The 20615-nt window shown below is 42.8% G+C and overlaps 2 protein-coding genes across 12 annotated transcripts in view; one reads left to right on the forward strand and one right to left on the reverse strand.

The window, feature by feature from the left end:
- Positions 1–10809, reverse strand: part of RNF6 (ring finger protein 6) — a 33218-nt gene extending 22409 nt beyond the window's left edge. For 2 of the 9 annotated variants that reach the window (XR_013407948.1, XM_077974289.1), the window contains exons 1-5: positions 10494–10809; positions 9739–9821; positions 7959–8169; positions 6410–6505; positions 2781–2899 (exon numbers count right to left, since the gene is read on the reverse strand). Coding sequence is in view for 7 of the 9 variants with exons in the window: in XM_077974289.1 (XP_077830415.1) it covers positions 2781–2899; positions 6410–6505; positions 7959–8169; positions 9739–9768 (456 nt within the window). In the remaining 2 variants the exon portion in view is untranslated. Of the gene's footprint in view, positions 1–81; positions 2900–6409; positions 6506–7958; positions 8170–9738; positions 9822–10135 lie in introns of those variants that run through there. The other 7 variants (XR_013407947.1, XM_028837666.2, XM_077974290.1 and 4 more) reach the window with 6 other exon arrangements.
- The window catches only part of CDK8 (cyclin dependent kinase 8), a 243778-nt gene that overhangs the window by 49348 nt on the left and 173815 nt on the right, over positions 1–20615 (forward strand). The window lies entirely within an intron of this gene.

Consider the following 20615-nt stretch of genomic DNA (forward strand, 5'->3'; position numbering starts at 1 on the left):
CTGCCTGACATCTAGTATGAAATATTAGCAGGGGTGAAAAAACCATAGAGGAGCAACAGAAAAAATAGTTCACATACAGTCTTTGTTTTAATGTTTATTGGTAGAAACAGATCTTCAATGCGTACTTTGTGTTTATATAAACTCTACATTCTCTTAAAGGTTTTTGTTTTGTTTTCATTGGAGATTTTTAGCCTCCAAGTAAACTTAACATAGTATCTATGCATCTGATTCTTTATAGACTTTTTTTAGACTTTAAAACTAGATTTGAGAAACCATGCATATTCTATACCTTATTTAATAATCCAAAGAATTGTTTGCACTTTCAAAAAAGTTACAAAAAGGCTGAACACAAGTTAAATAACCTATATGGATCTAAATTTTCCATTTCTGAATACTTTTTCAGTATTATATATTGCTTGCTGTCTAATAAGTTAGATTGTCAGAGACGCGTCAGTAAATTATCTCTATTTTAAAATTATATCTGAATCCCCTTTCTCTGAGATGATCTTGCCAATATTAAACATTGTGCCATATGCAGTATTAGCCCAAAAGCTTAAATAAGAACCAAACTTGTAGACTGAATATTTTAATCTTAAAATTACATACCTATATATACACCTATGGTATGCTGCATATTAAATTTAACATTTCAAGTAACATATATAGCAAACATTCAGCCAAATACTCTTTCATGAAAAGATACTGTCCTTAAAATAAAACGTTAATGAAAAGCTTTAGACACAAATGTCTAGACATAAGTACTAAGCCTATGAAACTTGAAACTAAAGTCTGCTGTACTATTAAGAAAAAGAAGATTGATTCTTAACCTACTGAATTGCGCAGATACAAAAGTGCTTAGCATGACAAAATTACCAAAAATAAAAACATTTTAGAGGTTATTTGGTTCTAGCAATATTAACTATTCTGTATTTCTGGATAATTTAACATTTGTATTTTAAATTTTATATAAATTTCTTTTTAACAAGTTTAAAAAAGCACACAAAAAATAGTTCAAACTATATATAATCTGTTATTTTTCATCCTGGTTAGCTTATCACAAATAACTCAGCAAAACAATACTTGAACATTCAGTTCTACTAAAAAACAATATTTGAGTAGATCTCATCACTCTACCCATTGTTTGCTATGTTGGACCCTAAAACAGGCTGCCGACAGATTGGACAAGTGCAATTCTCTGAGAGCCATCGGTCAATACAATGAATGTGAAATTCATGCATGCAAGGTAATTGCCTGAGCTTGTTTCCAGTTACGTAGTCACTGATACAAACACTACAGATTTTACCTAGTTCACTATCAATACTGTTATGCTCATAGTGCCGGGTGGAAAGATTGTCAATCTGCTCTTTGGTTAAACCACGTATTCGATCATCATCATCACCTTCATTTAGTAAAAAAAAGTGAGCAAGGCGAAGAATAGGTAGTGTTCCAGTTTCAACTAAATTGTTTGAATTTCGCGACTGCCTGCCACCCCTACTGTCACTGTTTCCAGTATGAGGCTGGGTGGTCTCGTTTTCACCATGCATTTCAGTGCTGACTCCTTGGGCCTGCCTGTCTTGAGAGGAGCCTTCCCTGTGCTGGCTCCTGTTGTTAACTGTACCTAAGTTACTTAGTTCTGAGTGCATCTCTGGGAAATGCTGGCCATTTCTCTGAAGCTCTGACTCAGATTCAGCCTCCATTAGAGAACTCAGTTCTCCAAACCCAGTCATGATCTGCCTTAAAATTGACCGAAGAGCCACTGATGATGGCTCAACCAGCTCATTCTCAGAAATCCTACGAAGAGGAACTGTTATGGTACTAACATAGGTTCGAATACCTGACCGCTCTAAACGAGAAATGGTTCGGCGAAAGCCCCCACTATTGCTTTCAATAGTGACTGTATTTTCTGCTAGCCCTACTCTGGAGCGAGTTCTATTTGCAATACTATCCCGATCTCTATTTTCTCCAGGACGGATCCTTCTCACTTGAAGGTCCAGTGTGATTGTTGGATGTCGTCGTACAGCAGTTGAGGATCTGCTGGATTCTTCTCCTTCTTCTACTGTTATTCTTGACACAAGCCTTGAATTAGAGAATGGGGTATATGCAGTACCTCTGCGTTCTCGTTCTCTATCTCGCTCTAAAAAGACTCGAGTTCTACCTCTCCTTCTAACAGATCTTCTAGTGCTTTGCTGTACTGGTCTACTTTCCCTTTGGGAACTATGATAAACAGTGCCACTCTGTCTCTGAATTGGTGAACGGCTTCGACTATTGAAAGTAGATCGTAATCTTATTGGCTCTAATCTTTGGTTTGTATTCCTCACTGTAACATTACTTCTAGCCCCATTTTCCCAAACATGTGCTGCTCCAAACCGTTGCCCCTCCCTTTGCCTGAGTTCACTACCACCTGATTGGTTTGTGTGACTACTGATATTAGTGTGTGAAGCGTTAGCTCGAGGAATGCCAGCTGCTCTCCCAATTCCATTTCTTAACCTTCCCAGTGTTGAGAAAGATCCTTCAGCTGGATTTTGCCCCCTTGAAGCAAGCCTAGTCCTTGGAATGTTGGAACTACTACCACTGAAATTCACTGAGGTTTGGCTTCTTGTTCGCCTAGCCACAGGACTAGTTGACCCTTGTTGCCTATTTGCAGTATGATCTCTGTTACTATCTGAAAGTGGAATGTCTGTATAATCTTCTCCATGAATTTCAAATCCTCTATTTTCATGATTTATGTGGATTTCCAAACTAAACCGAAACTCTCCACTGTTCGGGTTTGTTCGACTCACAGCTCTCCAAGTTTGGTTCCCATTTTGTCCACTTCGAGTTGCATTTCCTGTGCGCCGAAAGGTGTTCAACCATTCTAGAAGAGAATCTTCATGTGAACTTTCTCTAGGGACTTCTGAGTCTAGAAAGCAAAGCAAATCAACTTAAGGTCAATTCCTAAGACACACCTTACAGCTTTATTGAAAACTTGTAAGAAAAACAAAGTTTGTAATAAATTAAAGAAGAGCTGTGGATTTTAATGAATAAAAGATGGTAAAAAGACAACTTTCTAAAAGAAAAGTACATATACTATAAGCATATTATAAAAATTAAATTACTATTTACATAATTACAAAGTATTAAATACTATTTATGCAACGCTATGGAGAAATCCTCATTCTTACTTTCTATCTGCCCATTACTAGCAAAATACTAAGGCAAATGAGAAATATATCCACTACCAAAATTTTACATTTAAACTGCTCTATCAATATAGTAAGATCGGCCGGGCGCGGTGGCTCAAGCCTGTAATCCCAGCACTTTGGGAGGCCGAGACGGGTGGATCACGAGGTCAGCAGATCGAGACCATCCTGGCTAACATGGTGAAACCCCGTCTCTACCAAAAAATACAAAAAACTAGCCGGGCGAGGTGGCGGGCGCCTGTAGTCCCAGCTACTCGGGAGGCTGAGGCAGAAGAATGGCGTAAACCCGGGAGGCGGAGCTTGTAGTGAGCTGAGATCCGGCCACTGCACTCCAGCCTGGGCGACAGAGCGAGACTGTCTCAAAAAAAAAAAAAAAAAATAGTAAGATCAATAAAATACAATGACAAACTTTATGTAAAATTTGTCCTGTATTTGTGGAATCTTTCTGGAAAAGTCAACTCAGTCATTTTTGCAACTAGGTATTTCCGTAATCTTAGAAATTTTTCCTATTTCTCAGGTGCTGCCAAAAATGTACGTATCAAGAAATGTGAGTTTCTGAATATAACATTAAAACCACATTACTGTACTTGTCTTTGTGTGAAGCTGAGAAACTAGGCAAGTTACTTAAGGTCTCTATGGCTGATCCTTGTCTATAAACTGGAGATAATAATAGAATCAATCTCATAGGGTTATCCTGAGGATAAAATAAGATGCTATATATAACATAATTAGCATAATATCTGGCACATAAAAAGCCACCCCATAAATGTTAGCTGTTATACATAATAAAATACATTTTCTATTCATTTAGAACGTAAGCTCCAAGAAAACAAAGATTTTTGTAGTTTTAGTCACTGTTAATATCTCCAGCCTCTACAACAGTATCTGGTATAAATCAGACTTTCAATTAATATTGCTCAATTAATCAATTTTTTTTTTTTTTTTTGAGACGGAGTCTCACGCTATTGCCCAGGCTGGAGTGCAGTGGCGCGATCTCGGCTCACTGCAAGCTCCGCCTCCCAGGTTCCCGCCATTCTCCTGCCTCAGCCTCCTGAGTAGCTGGGACTACAGGCGCCCGCCACCGCGCCCGGCTAATTTTTTTTGTATTTTTAGTAGAGATGGGGTTTCACTGTGGTCTCGATCTCCTGACCTTGTGATCCGCCCGCCTCGGCCTCCCAAAGTGCTGGGATTACAGGCTTGAGCCACCGCGCCTGGCCAATTAATCAATTTAGAAGTAAATGTGTCACACATAAACTTCTTTGACTAAGATACTGCCACTGTGCCAAGCTTAAATTTCCCATTTATAACCAGTAGAGATTATATAAAGTACTAAACTTAATAAAAAGCATCAACACATAAACTACACAAACTTCAACTTTAAAGTTTGTTCTACTCAAAAATAGCTATTATAGGCCGGGCGCAGTGGCTCACACCTGTAATCCCAGCACTTTGGGAGGCCAAGGTAGGTGGATCTCAAAGTCAGGAGTTCAAGACCAGCCTGACCTACATGGTAAAAACCCATCTCTACTAAAAATACAAAGAAATTAGCCAGGCATGGTGGTGTGCAACTGTAATCCCAGCTACTCAGGAGGCTGAGGCAGGAGAATTGCTTGAACCCGGGAGGCAGAGGGTGCAGTGAGCCAAGATTGTGCCACTGTACTACGGCCTGGGTGACAGAGCGAGACTCCTTCTCAATAAATAAATAAATAAATAAAACAGCTATTACATGACATCATTCTGATTTCATTTCATTCCTGCAATCTCTCATAAGACTTTTTAAAATGTTGAAGTTGAAGCTATTAATCAGCTGATGATGCCAATAAAATAAACAGCAACTGAGTCATATTCCAAAGATGATGACCTGTTTTATATTTGATGAGTACATTTTCCATTCAAACGTATCAGTATTAATTATCGTATCTATATAGTACAACTCACATATCTAAACACAAAGAATAAAATGTGTTAATGTCTACTTTCCATTTGTTTGGGAAAAGATATGAGTAAAAGGCAGGTGAACATGAATTATTTTAAATGCTACTTCCTTTTTTGATTAACTTTTGATTAAGTGTAGCGATGATGGTGCATGTGAAAGTTTGCCAAGTACCTAGTCAAATCTACCCTACTCTTCTTCCATTGCAAAAGCATTGGAAATGGGCATGTGGACAGCCTGGCAGTTAGGTATGGTCATGAGACTAAGTTCTCATGAATGGAATGGGAGAGTAAGCAATACGTCCTACTCTCAGGCTAGTGCCTGGACCTCCTTCCTACCAGCTAGAACCTAGATATGGTTGTGACTTAGCCAGATCATACAAATGGTACCCTGGAGCAGTGATGACCCATAAAACTGTCTCAAGGAATGAGTATGTTCTGTATTCGTGCTGTCCAATACAGAAGCCACTAGCCACATGTGACTATTAAGCACCTGAATGTGGCTAGTATGAATGATGAGCTAAATTTTAAATTTTATTTAATTTTAATTAATTTCCATTTAAATAGTCACATGTGGCTAGCAGCTACTGTACTGAACAGCACAGTTGCAGAACCATTCTGTTAGCTGAGTGGATTCTAGGAGGATTTCTTTCCCCGGACTGTTAAGTAAGAAACTTCTAGCTTATTGAGCCATTGCATTTTGGGGTTTTTATATGACTTCATGGTAACTAACACAATGATTTTGACATAATATGTGAAACTACTAATAAATACCTCTGAGGAGGGAAGTAGAACTGGTTAAGAGGAACATAAAAGTGGCTTTTACTTTTAACTGTGCATACTTCATTTAGTTTGAAGCTCTTTTACAGTACTTTCTTTATAAGAACTTTTTATATGTAAACCATCAAACAGAACAAAGAAATAGAAACAGGTTTCCTAACTCAGTCTTTCTACACGGTTCTATATACAAATTTTTAGAAGCTGAGAAATACCACTTTAGAACAAGTAGTGTCTACATTCCAAGATTAAAAATAACTATGGTGGGAATTAACTTAATTGTATATTATTTCATAAAGTTCTCTGAAGGCAATCTGTGTGTTTAAGACATCTTTGCATTCACTCCTCTGTCCTATACTGCCTAACCATACTGCTTTACTACTCATATACATACGATCTGAATGAGTATCACATTAAAACTGGAAAAAATTGAAGACAAACATACTATACAAGGTCTAAGAATTTCATTTCTGCAAGTCCTCCAATCAAGCCTGTTCCTTATGGAAAGGACTCCATAGTACCTCTGTAATTCGTTCCATTTCTCAAGTCAGGCTGAGATGCTAGCTGTTCCTTGACGCCATCTAACCGCTGTTGCAGTTCTTCTGATGTTATTTCTCCTAAAACAATGAAAAATTGCTCATTTAGGAATTCTGAATTAAGTTTTACGAGACCTCATGAAGGGTAGACTAATCTTTAGTAACCTATATTAGACAAATGTCTTATTACTTTCATATGTTCAGTAAATTGAAGACAGTTAAAAACTTGTACCAACACGCATCAATTCGGTTGTGCTTCATTTATTAATCTTGTATTAAAAATTATTAAAACAAGATTAATTTGAATAGCCAGGCACGATGGCTCACGCCTGTAATCCCAGCACTTTGGGAGGCTGAGGTAGGTGGATCACCTGAGGTCAGGAGATCGAGACCATCCTGGCTAACATGGTGAAACCCCGTCTCTACTAAAAATACAAAAAATTAGCCGGGCACGGTGGCGGGCGCCTGTAGTCCCAGCTACTCAGGAGGCTGAGGCAGGAGAATGGTGTGAACCTGGGAGGCGGAGTTTGCAGTGAGCCGAGATCGCGCCACTGCACTCCAGTGGGGGGATAGAGGGAGGCTCCGTCTCAAAAAAACAAAACAAAACAAAAAAAGATTTAATTTGAATAGTTGGTAAAGTGCTGCCAGTTGATACACTCAGGAATCTATAAGCAATAACTCTGTGGATTTTTGTCAGTTAAAAAGAAATTAACGGAGCATTTATAGAGAAAACTTCACATCTTTAATTTTATCCCCAATACTTCATTATATGGATCATCAATATAAAAACACACAATATATAAATATACAAATTTCCATTAGTTCATTTGTAAAAAACTTTATGGAACACATTGGGCTTTGGGGGGAGTTATTAATTCAGCTGAATAAATTATAATACCCCAAATGAGTTCAAATTGGGTTTTAAGTCAATTTTTTTTTGAGATGGAGCCTTGCTCTGTTGCCCAGGTTGAAGTGCAGTGGCATGATCTCGGCTCACTGCAACCTCTGCCTCCCAGGTTCAAGCAACTCTCCTGTCTCAGCCTCCCAAGTAGCTGGGATTACAGGCACGCACCACGACGCCCGGCTGATTTTTTGTATTTTCAATAGAGATGGGGTTTCACCATATTGGCCAGGCTGGTCTCGAACTCCTGACCTCAGGTGATCCACTCACCTTGGCCTCCCAAAGTGCTGGAATTACAGGCGTGAGCCACCACACCCAGCCAAGTCATATTTTATTTGTATAAAAATTACAAATAGGACCATATATGTAAATACTTAACACCATTATGTACATTAACCTGTTTCTTAGTTTGGCATTTGTGTAACAGTGCTCCATGTCCCATATTTTCACCTTATAAAATACAGAAGCCAGGGATTTTCTACTTTATTACACTAAAAAGTTCTTAAACTCACAAAAACAATATACTATATTTTCATAAAGAGAAACAGGGAAAAAGAATACCAATTCTCCTTATCTTGAAATCCTTCCACCTAATGATGGAAAAAGGTGTCTCCTCTTTTACCGATCTCTTACCAGGGGTGCCTAAAAGGTTATGGTCTCTCATAAGCCGATAATCTTCATCATTGAGTTCATTAATAAACTGATAATAGGCCTCTTCTCTGTGGAGACGCTCTTGCTGCCATCTTCTCTCATTTTCATGATGATTATGGTCTTGAGATAAGCTTTCTTCACTGCCACCATCTGATCTAGATGTAGACTGATTCATCCTGAGATTCCTGGCTTTCTGTTCAAACAATATAAACAAAATTCAAGGTGTTAAGTCATGGACCACATTTAGCTTTGTATTTATAACTTACAGTTTTTAATTTTTAAATGTTGTCCCCTACCCAAATACTGTATTTGCCAAGTCTTGCAGTGAGAACCTTACATATAAAATGAAAAACAACTTCTAGGAAATACAACACAATTGGAGCTACTTCTTTGCCTAAAGCCATTAAGTCAGACTGGATTTGGGTTTACCACACAATGCTCATGCCTGAATACCATAGTGATTATCTCATTTTTGACCCGGCTAATGATCTGGAAAAGTTGATCCAGAAGTCCTCATTTATGTTTCAGTATCTGGGTACTTCACATTAATTACAAATTTTAGGCTTGAATTATGCACATTCTTCACTTAATGAGCAAAGGGGTATTGGGATGATATAATTTACATTTATTTTCAGCAAGGTATTCTTTCCAAAATAAGGCTCATGAATGTAATATTATCCCCCACTGCACTTTGTTGAGGTAAAAATCATTTAGCCTAATTAATATCTACTGAACAGACTGGGAGGTGATCTCTCGTTAAAGCCTACCAGGAAGACTTTGAAACCCAACAGGAAACAAGACATCATGTATGGCTCAAGGATTGTGAAAGTGCATCAGAGCACTTTGTATCTCCCCATAACAAGCCTCATCCTTAAGCCTGGAATGGTTAGTCCCAGGAGTTTCAGAGTGCCAGTGAAACTTCCTAACTTTGCCTAAGAAAACACTGTTTTTGAATTATATTTAAATGTCACTCCTGAGAAGCTCGCTTTTAAACGATAAGGAAATCAAGGGAGAAAGATGTTTGTTTCATAAATATTTTAAAATTTCTTAAACATATCTATTTAGTAAGTCACACTAAAGCAATGGTTCTCAAACTCACTTAAGGACATTTTTAAAAATCCAGATGCCCAAATCTCATCCCCAATCCTTGATTAGAGTTTTCCAGGGTAGGACCAGGTCTGCTGTTAAGAGCTAATTTGGGTGTTCTACAGATGAAATAAACTATTCCTCAACAACCTCTGGCATGTCACTAAAGGGTATGAGTGATACAGCACCTGATTCAGTAGAGGCTGGAGGCTCAAATGGCTAGGCTACCAGTGAAGCAACTGTGCAACTCCGCCTCTCGAAATACACCAGGTGTTTAATAAGCAAGCTGCTTTAAATATAAGGTGAAATTAGCCTAGAAGTCTAAAACACTGTAGGAGTAGGCAACTATTCAATTTCACCTGTAACACTAAATTACAAATTCAAGGATTTTTTTCACTGTGGTTATTTTGTCATTTTGAACAAATGACCTAGTAACATTATCCACTCAAATACGAATTAACACTACTAAAAACTCAAGATTTCTATCTTCAGATTAGGACCGTAATTAGCAAAGAGCATATTTCGTAGGTACAGCAATAATAGGATTTTTGTAATAAATAACTTTACAGAAACCTATCATAAAATCAAGCTACCCTAATATTATTTAAAACGTAACAGCTTCTCCTTAAAGGTAATTTTCTTATACAATTAATCACCATGAAAACAAAGCGAATACCTTATTTTCCTTTCGACATGCTTTTACCATATGCCATGGTATCCATCCTTCAATTGTTTGTACCTTTTTTGAGAGTTGCCCATCTGAAGCAATAAAAGAGAGGTGAATAATTCAATAAACTGTCTCTTTGAAGGCCAGGAACGGGTGGGAGTCTCCCCACTCTGCTGCAAAGCCAAAGCAAATTCTCCAGTGGATTTTGTTAGACACATCTAGAAAATTAGATCCCCATACAATTAGGTCATGAACACCTCCCGCAAGGCCCCTACCTCCCGCAACAAACTTAGGCCTTTCGTCCTACACTGTCACTGCTCCTGGGTTTACGCCTCCTCTCTCAAAGGCCTTCCTTCCTATCCCGTTCCCATTCGGATGTTACCAGGGTTAGGCGTCTCTGGCTTACTTCTAAACCTTGACTTTCTTGCCACCCCCGCCCTCCGTCCCGCTACTGGTTTCTTTCCTGGCCGTTGCGACGGAAGCTCGCGCCGGGGGACGATCCCCAGTATGATAAACAGAGTGGGCTCAAGGGGCCCAACCAACCTCTTCCCAACCGAGCCTCAAGTAACGCTTCCCTTAGCGACCTAGATTCCCACAGGGAAGCAGGTGATAGACGGTGCATCCCAACCAATCTCCAGCCAGCGGAGCGCATTAAGAGGGCAGTTAACCAATCGGAGAAGAGATGGGTGGCTCGAAGGATGGCCTGCTTTCCCCGGCGTCTCCAGGAAGTAGTGGTGGGACCCAGATCTTTCCCTCGAACCCACCTGTCCTCCAAGTCCCGGGCCTTCCGCCTCCTTCCCGGAAAAAGTGTGCCGCGGACGGCGGTTCTCTCGGGTGCTGGAGGCTGTGGCTAGGAGGCGGGATAGGCTTGCCGCCGCGCCTCCGGAGCCCGCTGTTCCCTCGAATTGGCCACTGAGGAGAGAAGCCGGAAGCCCGTGCTGCAGCGTGGGGTCGTCCAGCTGGGGAGGATGCTCCGCGGGCGGAACGGCAGGCCCCAGCCCTTCTTTCCAGACAGCCAGGCCGCCCACTCGGCGAAGGGGAGTCGCTCCGCAGCTCGCACCGGAGCTCGCCCGTGCGACTGAAAATTGCGTCCGTCGGGAGCTAGGGTGCCTGCGTCCCGCGTTCCGCCCTCTCCGCGCCGCCCTTACAGTGCCTCCTCCTCGAGGCCAAAAACCGGCCGCTCAGCGCTGGTGGCAGCCGCGTAGTCGCAGAGACACAGCTTGCTTTCCAGGCTTGGGAAGTCCCAGCACTTAACTCTACGCGTCCGTGTTGCTTGTTTGCCAGCCAGACTACAAAGTGCACCCAAAGGTGTATTCGTCCCTTTACTTCCGGGTGTAACGTACTACCCAGCCAGGCCCTTTCCCTTGCTGTTCGTTGGAACCTGGAAATTACAAACCCTAATACATTCTGAAGTCTGTCTGCCTATCTCTATTTGAGAAAAGGTCTCGCCCTGTCGCCCAGGCTGGAGTGCAGTGGAGCGATCGTAGCTCACTGCAGCCTCCAGCGTTCCGCCCTCCTCATCCCAGTAGCTGGAACTACAGGCGCTTGCCACTAATTTCACATTTTTTTCTTTTGTAGAGACAAGGGTCTCGCTATGTTGCCCAGGCTGATTTCGTACTCGGCCTCAAGCAATCCTCCCACCTCAGCAAAATGGGATTACAGGCATGAGGCACTGCACCCCACTACATTTTGTGTTTTTTCACCTTCTCGCTAGGAAAGCAGTTTGAAACTCCCAACATTCCTCTCTCTGATTTTATTTCTGAGATGTGAGGCTTACTAAACTTGCCTCACCATTAGTTAATATGCTGAGTAGGTCTCCGTCTAACCTGGTATAGGCCCCCTTCCTCACATCCCCGCTATCCAGATGACTTCATCACTGGAGAGTGCTCACAATGCCGTTACTTGTCATTCTCCCGTTTGTTATTTCATTTCTGCATTAATTTTTGAGGAACTACCATATTCCCATTATTATGCTGGGCAGTCCTTAGCATCAGTGAGCTACCAGTGTAGTAAGGATCTATGGACAAGTTTTTAAAATAAGCATAGGGATATGGATACTAAAATGGAAATATATAAAACAGCCTAGAAAGTCCTTCCAGGTCTCTCCGCTGCTTACATTGACAGATTGATGTCTTGGCACTCTGAAACTGCTGGAAGTTCCGCCACAAGATACGGGAACTCCTACGCAACCCCCAACTCCACTTTTACCTAATTCTCTCTGTCTCCCAAAACTCAGCTCAGTTCTCATCTTTAAGGAATTTTTCCTGATACCTCTGAGGTAACACCCTTATCTCACCCTCAAGCCCAATATCTACACATAAAACTAGGCAAATGTCCCTTTTGGGGGCTCCCATACTCCCTCTATATAAACCCATTTTAACATGTATTCATGTATTTAACAAATAGTGTGACTGTGTATTAGGTGCTGGTAATACAGACTGAATCAAACAGTCACGTCCTCACAGAATGAAGTCCTTGCCCTCTTTTTCCATGGAAAAAGAGTCATTGAGCAAATACTTGAAATGATTTTCTGATTTTAGGTTTTTCCTACCTAGAGTCTGAACTCCTTAAGTGTGAACAAATGGTCTTATTCATTGTTGTAATCCCAGAACTGAGCACAGCACCTGGCAGAACATTCTCCTCAGCCTACTGCATGTATGAGCAGAGAAAAGTGCAATCTTTTGGCAAACAGGATTAATGCACATAGTGCAACGACTTCAGATATTGTGAACACATATCATAGAAAATAAGTAGAAATCATTTTTAATACCTATGTGAATTTTGGAGAGTGCAATCAAATGCAATAATCCAAGTGCAAATACTTTTTACATGTTGAGTGGGAAGGACATTTGTGTCTCTTCCTATTTTTCCTATTTCCTATTATATACCCTAAGAATTAAAAAAATATATAAAAATGTGTAAATAAAAATACAATCAAGTGATTTACCAGGTAGGAAGCTGCAGGTTTTTGTGAGTAGAGAGTCAGGTAATGTATGTAACTTGAATCCAACACCTTGCTTCAGTTTTTGTGGTCCAAGAAAAAATGACTACCAAGAGGGCCTTAGGTACAATAGCTGGAATAGACAGCTGAATCATTCTAGATATCTACTCTGGGTCTCAGGACCTGCCAAAGTCTCTGGTCTAATTAATTTCTGTTTATTGGATTGGTACCTGGCCTTTTTAAGTGTGTATGCCTCATGTAACTCCTGCACTTTTTACAATTAGGAATAAAAAGGTGTAAAATAATTAAAACCATAAGATTAAAAGGATTTTCTGTATATCTGGTAAATTATGTACTTGTCATGTTTAAGAGATTTTGGCTTCATAAAACGACAGCCTTAATTACAATTTAAAACAAAATGGAGCACTCGATTTCAAGTTTTTAAGTTTAAGTTGAAATCTTAACTAAGTTTATGGATGGCATCGGAACTGCAAAGAGAAATTTAGGCTCGCCATATTGTCTTATTATTGGTTTAAAAATTATTGTGTAAGATTTCAAGAAGGAATTAAATTTAACATTTGAAGTACTTGTGAATGGGATAAAATATTAAATTTATAAATACAGTTTAAAATGTTGGTTTGAAGATAATTAAATAAGTATGTGAATGAGATTGAAAGTTAGTGAAAGGCTAATTCCAAATGACTGTTAAAGATTTACTATACTTGGCCAGGCACGGCGGCTCACGCCTGTAATCCCAGCACTTTGGGAGGCCAAGGTGGGCAGATCATGAGGTCAAGAGATCGAGACCATCCTGGTCAGCATGGTGAAACCCCGTCTCTACTAAAAATACAAAAATTGGCCAGGCATGGTGGCACACACCTGTAGTCCCAGCTACTTGGGAGGCTGAGGCAGGAGAATCGCTTGAACTCAGGAGGCAGAGGTTGCAGTGAGCCAAGATCGTGCCACTGCACTCCACCCTGGCGACAGAGCGAGACTCTGTCTCAAACAAAAAACAAAACCAAAAAGATTTACTATGCTTACCACTAGAATAATAAGAGCTGTGAACCAAATGTAAAAAGCTAAGGTGTAACTAGGACATTGAATTTGGAACTAATAAGTTGAATATTAACTGTTTAAGGCAAATATTTTTTTAAAGAATGTTTTCTTTATTTCCTCATAGCTCTTTTAACAGCTTTATTGAGATATAATTCACATACCATAAAATTTGCCCATTTAAGGTATATAATCCAGTAGTTTTTAGTATAATCAGAGTTGCGCAGCATTCACCACAATCTAATTTTAAAACATGTTCATCACCCCAAAGGAAACCCTACACCTATTAACAGTTACCCTTATTCCTACTCCACCCTATTCCCAGCCCCTGGCAATCACTAACGTACTTTCTGTCTCTGAATTTGCCTATTCTGAGCCTTTCAAACAAATGGTATTCTATGTCACGTGGTCTTTTGTGTCTGGTTTCTTTCACTTAGCATAATGTTTTCAAGGGTCATCATGTTGTAGCTTGTCTCAGTATTTCATTCATCGAGAGAAACTTCGGAAGAATCCTTTTCTGCATATGAAAACCACCCTCAAGGACACTCCTGATAACCTGGGTCTTAATTAGGCCAGAGATGGTCTTGGATCAGGTTATCTAGAAATGAAGCCTGAGACAAGGATTCTTATTGAAGTGTTTTATTAGGACAGCGCACTCTGGAGAAGGGGATAGAGGAAGCAGGACTGGCCAGGAGGACAAGGAAACAAGAATGAGCCTCCACTGATCCCACGAAATTCACCACCAAGTGCTGGCCGACAAGACCAGCTCTTTGTACATACATGCCCGTCCATCACTGGGTGAGATCTTCAGGGGCAGGATTGCAGCAGAACCTCATGTGTGAGGTGGCTCCTGTTTTAGCCAAGGGAAATTCTCAAGAGAAGAAGGCAGCTGAAATTGTTAGCCAACACTCCCAGCAGCTGGAGTACAGATGCATGAGCTTATAGAGTGGATTTGGGCAGGAAACAAAAAACATTCACTATGGTCCACGCTTTGTCTTGTTGAGATCATTTGCTTCTCATGTTAAGTTTCTCCATCTGAGCAGTTTCTAATCCCAATTTCTGGGAAATTTTTAAAAGACAAGGGTATTGGGACAAACTACAGCCCCTGCTGCTGCAGCTGGTTCCAAGGCCATAACTGATACTCATTATCTCCCTCCTGCACTACCCTTTCTAGATTCCCCTCCACCTCCGCTAGCACTTCTGCTGGTGCAGGTGGCTTGACTGATGGATTGAACCAGGCACTCGTCCCTGAGGGGTTTCAGACCCTAGTTATCATGCTCTTACCAGGCTGTGATGGCTGTACTTATTCATTTACCTTTACAACTAGGCACGGGAATACCAAGAAATGCCCCCATTGGATCTCCTGAGTACCCAATGTATTCCTCTTTGGTCTAATTATGTAGCAGCAGCCTCCACCTTGTTCTGATGGTTTGCTTGCAGGTCTTCCAACGTTAAGAGCCCACAGCGATCAGAGAGCAGCCATAGCTTTCAGTTTAGTGGGACTCTTACTGTGTCCTATGATGAAAGCATCCCACCTCTGAGTATAGGACCTGATTATCCCTTGATCACTGGATCCACGTATTCTATCTACTGTGGACACAGCACCATATACCAGCCATTGGTTTAAGGAGTATATTTGCATTATCCTGAAGGATAACGCTCCAACCTTACAAGGGGTTATTTCCAAGATGGAATTTCAGCCATGCCTTCAATTGGCCATTGCTCCACTCTATCAATTTGATAGCTTCCAAGTGGTATGGTATGTGGTATGACCAGTGGATCCTCTGGTCAGGTGCCCAACACTATACCTTCTTGCTGGAAAGTGAGACCCTCGGTCTGAGGCAGTGTTACGTGAGATCCTGTGTCAGACTGTCTGACATTCTGTTAGTCCTTCAGTAGTGGTACTGGCTGAAGCACTGTAGGCAGGAAAAGCAAACCTGTACTGGGAATATATGTCAAACCCAGTCCTGATGAAATGGGACTCTTTCCAGGCTAGAAGGACCCAATGTAATCAACTTGCCACCCAGTAGCTGTTTGGTATTCTTGAGCACTCAGTGTTGGTCCCTGCTGCAAACAGGTCAGACATTCCATAGCAGAAATAGTTTTATCAGCTTTGGAGAGAGTCCAAGCTGTTGGGCCCATGAACGGCCCCCACCTCTGCTACCATGGCTACTCCATCTATGGGCCGCTTGTGCGAGAACTGGGGTGGCCACAGACAGAGGCTGCCGAATATCTGCTGGCCTAGACATCCTGTCTACACAGTTGGTTGATGCCTCTTCTGCAGTGGAAACTTTCTAATGGGCATTATGTACTAAAAGGTCCTTATACTATGTGCCGCCTCCCATAAGTCTATTTACCTGCCTATTCTCCAGCTTTTCCCAGTCTTCCTTCTTCCAGGCCCTTGCCCAACAAGTGAAGCTCATATTTGTCATTGTCCATGAGTATATGGGCAACATACTTCTGTGTCCAAAGTCGATGACTAAATGCACTGCTTGAAGCTCTGCCAAATGGGATGCTTTCCCTTTCATCTCTTTCACAACCACCCCTGAGTGGGGCAGCAGTGCTGCAGCAGGTATTTCCAGCTTGCATCCACATCCAGCTGACCATCCATGATCCAAGCTTGGAGTTTTTCCTTTGTTGTCAACTGTTCACGGGGAACTCCCCTAGGCCATAGCTATGAGTTTAGGGAGAGGCATTGGTACAACAGTAGCAGGTGACATGGGGGTCCCAGCCACCTATTTGTGCAGCTCACTCATGCTCTCTGGACTTGCTTGAACCTAATTGCAGACCTACTGGATTCCTTACAGAGGATTGCTGCTGCACCCAGCTGACCTTATGACACAGAGAGTCTGACAGAATCCAACTTATGATCGCTTTTGTGTCTCATGGTTACTTAGTGACCCATGGTCAGATGCTCAGTTTCTACCAGGGCCTGGTATCATGACAGAGCTGTTTTTCAAATGGAATATAGTTCTCTGCAGCAGATGGCATGGCCTTGCTCCAGGATCCTGGGGTCTGTGCTATGACTTGCCTATTGGGGCTTGCCAGAAGTACCACATGGCATCTTTCTTTACAACAGACACCTCTAGTACCATGGGATCTGCTGGCTCACAGAGTCCAAGTGGCAGGTCTGCTTGTACCAAAGAATGTACCTACCATAAAGCCCTTTATCACCCAGGCTTCACTAACAGCTAGCGGCTTTCCAAGTCACCTGATAAATACATTGCAAAGTACAGTGAATATGCTGCCTCCAAAGCCCAGAGAGGCCTGCCAAGTATTCTGCTCTTTTTCTTAGTGGTAGGAATTCAGGCTACAAGAACTTGTCTTATACTTTGGAGGGGATGTTCCAGCATACCCCAGACCACTGGATCTTTAAAAACATCACTGATGTGGCAGGTCTCTGAATCTTGTTAGCTTCTATCTTCTACCTTGTGGAGAACATATTTTTTTTTTCCATTTTAATCATTAGTTTTATTTGAGGCAATATATCCAAAATAAATTTTTAACATTCAATTATCATGAAGAAATACTAAGGAGATACTTTGCACCCTTTTTTGGGACAAAACCTCTGAAGTCCATGTGTCTACAACATTCGTGAAACGTGACAGGGACCTGCTGCTTCTCAAGCACCCAACACCACGCGTGGCCACCACGGCACGGCTGGGCTCGGTGTCCGACTGCCCTGCAAAAAGGCTGGGGCCTCTGGCCCAGAGCTTGTGGCCCCTCATCTTCTCCACTGCGGTGCCTCTGGCTGGGCTTTACCCTACTCGGGAAACGACTCTACCCCACCTCTGTTAGCCCAGTGCTATCTGTCCAGACCCAGGGCCAGGGACCCCCACCTCCTAGGGGCCTTCCCTGAGACTCCATGGGAAACAGCCCAGCCCCCTCAAAGCAGGTGAACAAGAGGAGTTGCTATGTACCCAGGGGCGCCCGTCCCTCCGGAAGCTCTCAGGGGAGGCGGCCAGCAGGGATTCACCCCCACCCTCCCCACCAGCACCTAGCAGAAGGGCAGCTCCCTGTGGAGGGGGGGCACCACACGTCCAGCAGCCACACGTCCAGCAGCCACATGTTTCACCGGTCTTGGAGGCAGGCCCAGGCTCCCTGGGGTTGGGCGGAGGCAGAGGAGGTATCTGGGTTGGACTACATGCTGATTTTGGTCTGAGACACATAATTGCCGATGGTGCCTTGCCCCTGCATGGGGACGCCCTGCACGGTGGGTCGCGTGGGGCTGTAGCCGGGCCCTGTGATGCTCATGGAGGTTGTGGGCAGCTTGCTCTGCGCCGTCTGCTGCATGGACACGTGGCTCAGACCGCTGCCGATCAGGCCCTGCGTGAGGGAGGAGGGCAGCAGGCTTGTGTTGATGGTGCTGCTGACGCTGCCCTGGGAGTGCAGGGATCCGACGCCCAGGTTCATGTTCTTCGTGGGCGGAGCAGGGAGCAGGGACTGCATGTGGAGAACATATTTCTTACCAAGGCATATGGAGTACTTGCCATTTCTTGCTTCTAACATCTAATTAACATGGTTTCATCAATATCGGAGACCAGTGCTGTGTTCTGCAGGATGCCCAGGTTGTCCAAGTCCCTTTGGACTACATTATACGACAGAAAGCAGGATATTAACATTGCCCTGGCAAGAGAATATCACGTCAATGCCATGTAGCAAAAAACTGCTTCGAATCTTTCTTCCTGGTGCATATAGAAAAGAACACATTTACAGAACGATAGCTCTTAGGATAGTGCAAAAGTAAAAGTAATGGCAAAAACTGCAATTACTTCTGCACCAACCTAATGCATACATGTACCAAGGCTGTAGTAATATGCTCTAGTCAAGATACCAGATCTTACAAACCAGCTGCAATAGGGCCAATATTTGGCTAAGTTCTTGGTAGTCCACTGTAGTACACTGTGATCTAACCAGTGTTTCTGAGGTCAGACTGGTTAATTAAATAGGGTTATGACAAAGAGCACCACCTCTGCATTCTTGAAGTCTTTCGGGATGGTGCTAATGTCTGCCATTCGCGGGACCTGCAATACTCTTCTTAGTGTGAGAGGGTCTGTTTCAAGGACTACTGTTGGAGTTCCTACTAAAATACCTCTAGTTTCACAGCTCAGGGAACCAATGTGAGGATCCTGCCAAGTGCTAGGTATTTCCGTTCTCCATGAGGGAACCAGAGAAATAACCACTGGTGGAGTCCACAGACTCAGTGAACCTGTTTTAGATGGACCTGGGCCAGACCTTCAGTTATCACCTGTCAATCAGGCCTTCCTCGTATTAAAGCAGCCTCTCTTTCAGTCAATTGGTTCTGAGTCTGAGAAATGGCTCAGGTCTGGAAACGGGACAAGAGATCATGACTTTCCATTGGGGTGCCCGACCTCAGCCTTCTGGTAGCCTGTTATTAATTGCAGGTTATCTTCTATTTATATGCCTTTAGCACTATTTTTTTCTGTTGCACTATTCTACCTATCTTTCTTGTTCCTAGGAACACCATATTCGATTAGTCCTCTCCATAGGTCCCCAAAGGTCAGTCCCCCTGGCTGACATCCTGACCTGGCTGCCCATTACAGTAATTAAGTGGTTTTAATGGTTAAGTGCTTCTGATGGCTAAGTGCTGTCACCTGGCCTCTGCTATTCTGGAACACTCTAATCTCCTTTGCTACCAGGAAGTCTAGCTCCGTAACAGCATCGCTTATCATCAGCCTCAGCTGCAGAGGGCAGCTTCGCAATGATGTCGGTATCCCTTTCACCGGTGAGTTTCTTACTCCATTAGTTTCCTCGGAACCTCCCAAGGAAAGTAATCACTGGTGGACTTCCTGGTGTTAGACGGTAGATCTGTTCCAGCATGCCCACTTCCCTGAGCCTTTTGTCCTCTTCCTCCACAGCCTGCCATGGCAGTTCTGGCCTCTCCACATCATTGAATGTACACCGCTTTTCCCCCAAGCTTCCAAGAGTCATCCAGCAGCATAATAGAACCATCCCGGAGGCAATTCCCAGTGAATTACTATGATTATCATTATTATTTACCCTCATGTTCTCTGTGATGGTAACTTCCAGCGAATCAAATCCTGTCTTGTAGGCCCCATACCCCACACAAATTCTCCCTTCCCCTGCTTGATATTCTATGCCCCTTGGTCCAGCACCTCATGGTCCCCTCCCATTCTCCCTGTTTTGCTGGTATACATTATCCATGTCCGGTAACGCTTTGGCCTGTAGCCCCTTTTCACTCAGCACAGCAAACATTAATTACCCCAATTGAGTCATGATGAAGTGTGACCCCAGTTTTGGTCTGATGTCCAAAAGTGAAAGGTGGAAGGCAGGAAACCTTTGTCCTATAAGGGTCTGTTTCATCTGAAACTTCTGCATAGCAAGGAAGGGAGGGCACTATCTTTTAGCAGTGGGAGTGGGTCACTTCTGCAGGCACCTTGGTTTGTGGAATCTGGGGGCAAAGGCTGCGTCTGTCTACCCAGCAATGAGATATAGCTTTATTCCACAGCTCAGAGTCCCACCCTACCCTTGCAGGGCTCTGCCTTTAACGAAGGAGATCTGCTTTGACTGAACATTAAGCCTTCACTGTAGTCCTTTGTTGCAGAAAAAGGTTGGGCTGTCCTCCAGCTGCAGGTGACGAGAGTCTCTTGCAATGCTGTCTAGCAGGCCCTCTGTCTCTCACACTGCCCTTTTCATTCATGATTAGCTGACTTGAGCCTGTCATTTTCTCTCTTAAGCACATCATTGGTGACCAGCAGCAGCCATCCAATTCTACGGTCCCTTCAATTACTATTTTCCAATATCTCCACAATGCCAGGGACAGCACCAGCCACTGCATTCCCTTTCACCCGCATCATATTCCAGCCCACCACAGGTGAAAGGCAGCCTGGGCAGGTATGCTGAGAACTGA

This window comes from Macaca mulatta, chromosome 17 (genome assembly GCF_049350105.2).
Source record: "Macaca mulatta isolate MMU2019108-1 chromosome 17, T2T-MMU8v2.0, whole genome shotgun sequence".
Lineage (NCBI taxonomy): Eukaryota > Metazoa > Chordata > Mammalia > Primates > Cercopithecidae > Macaca > Macaca mulatta.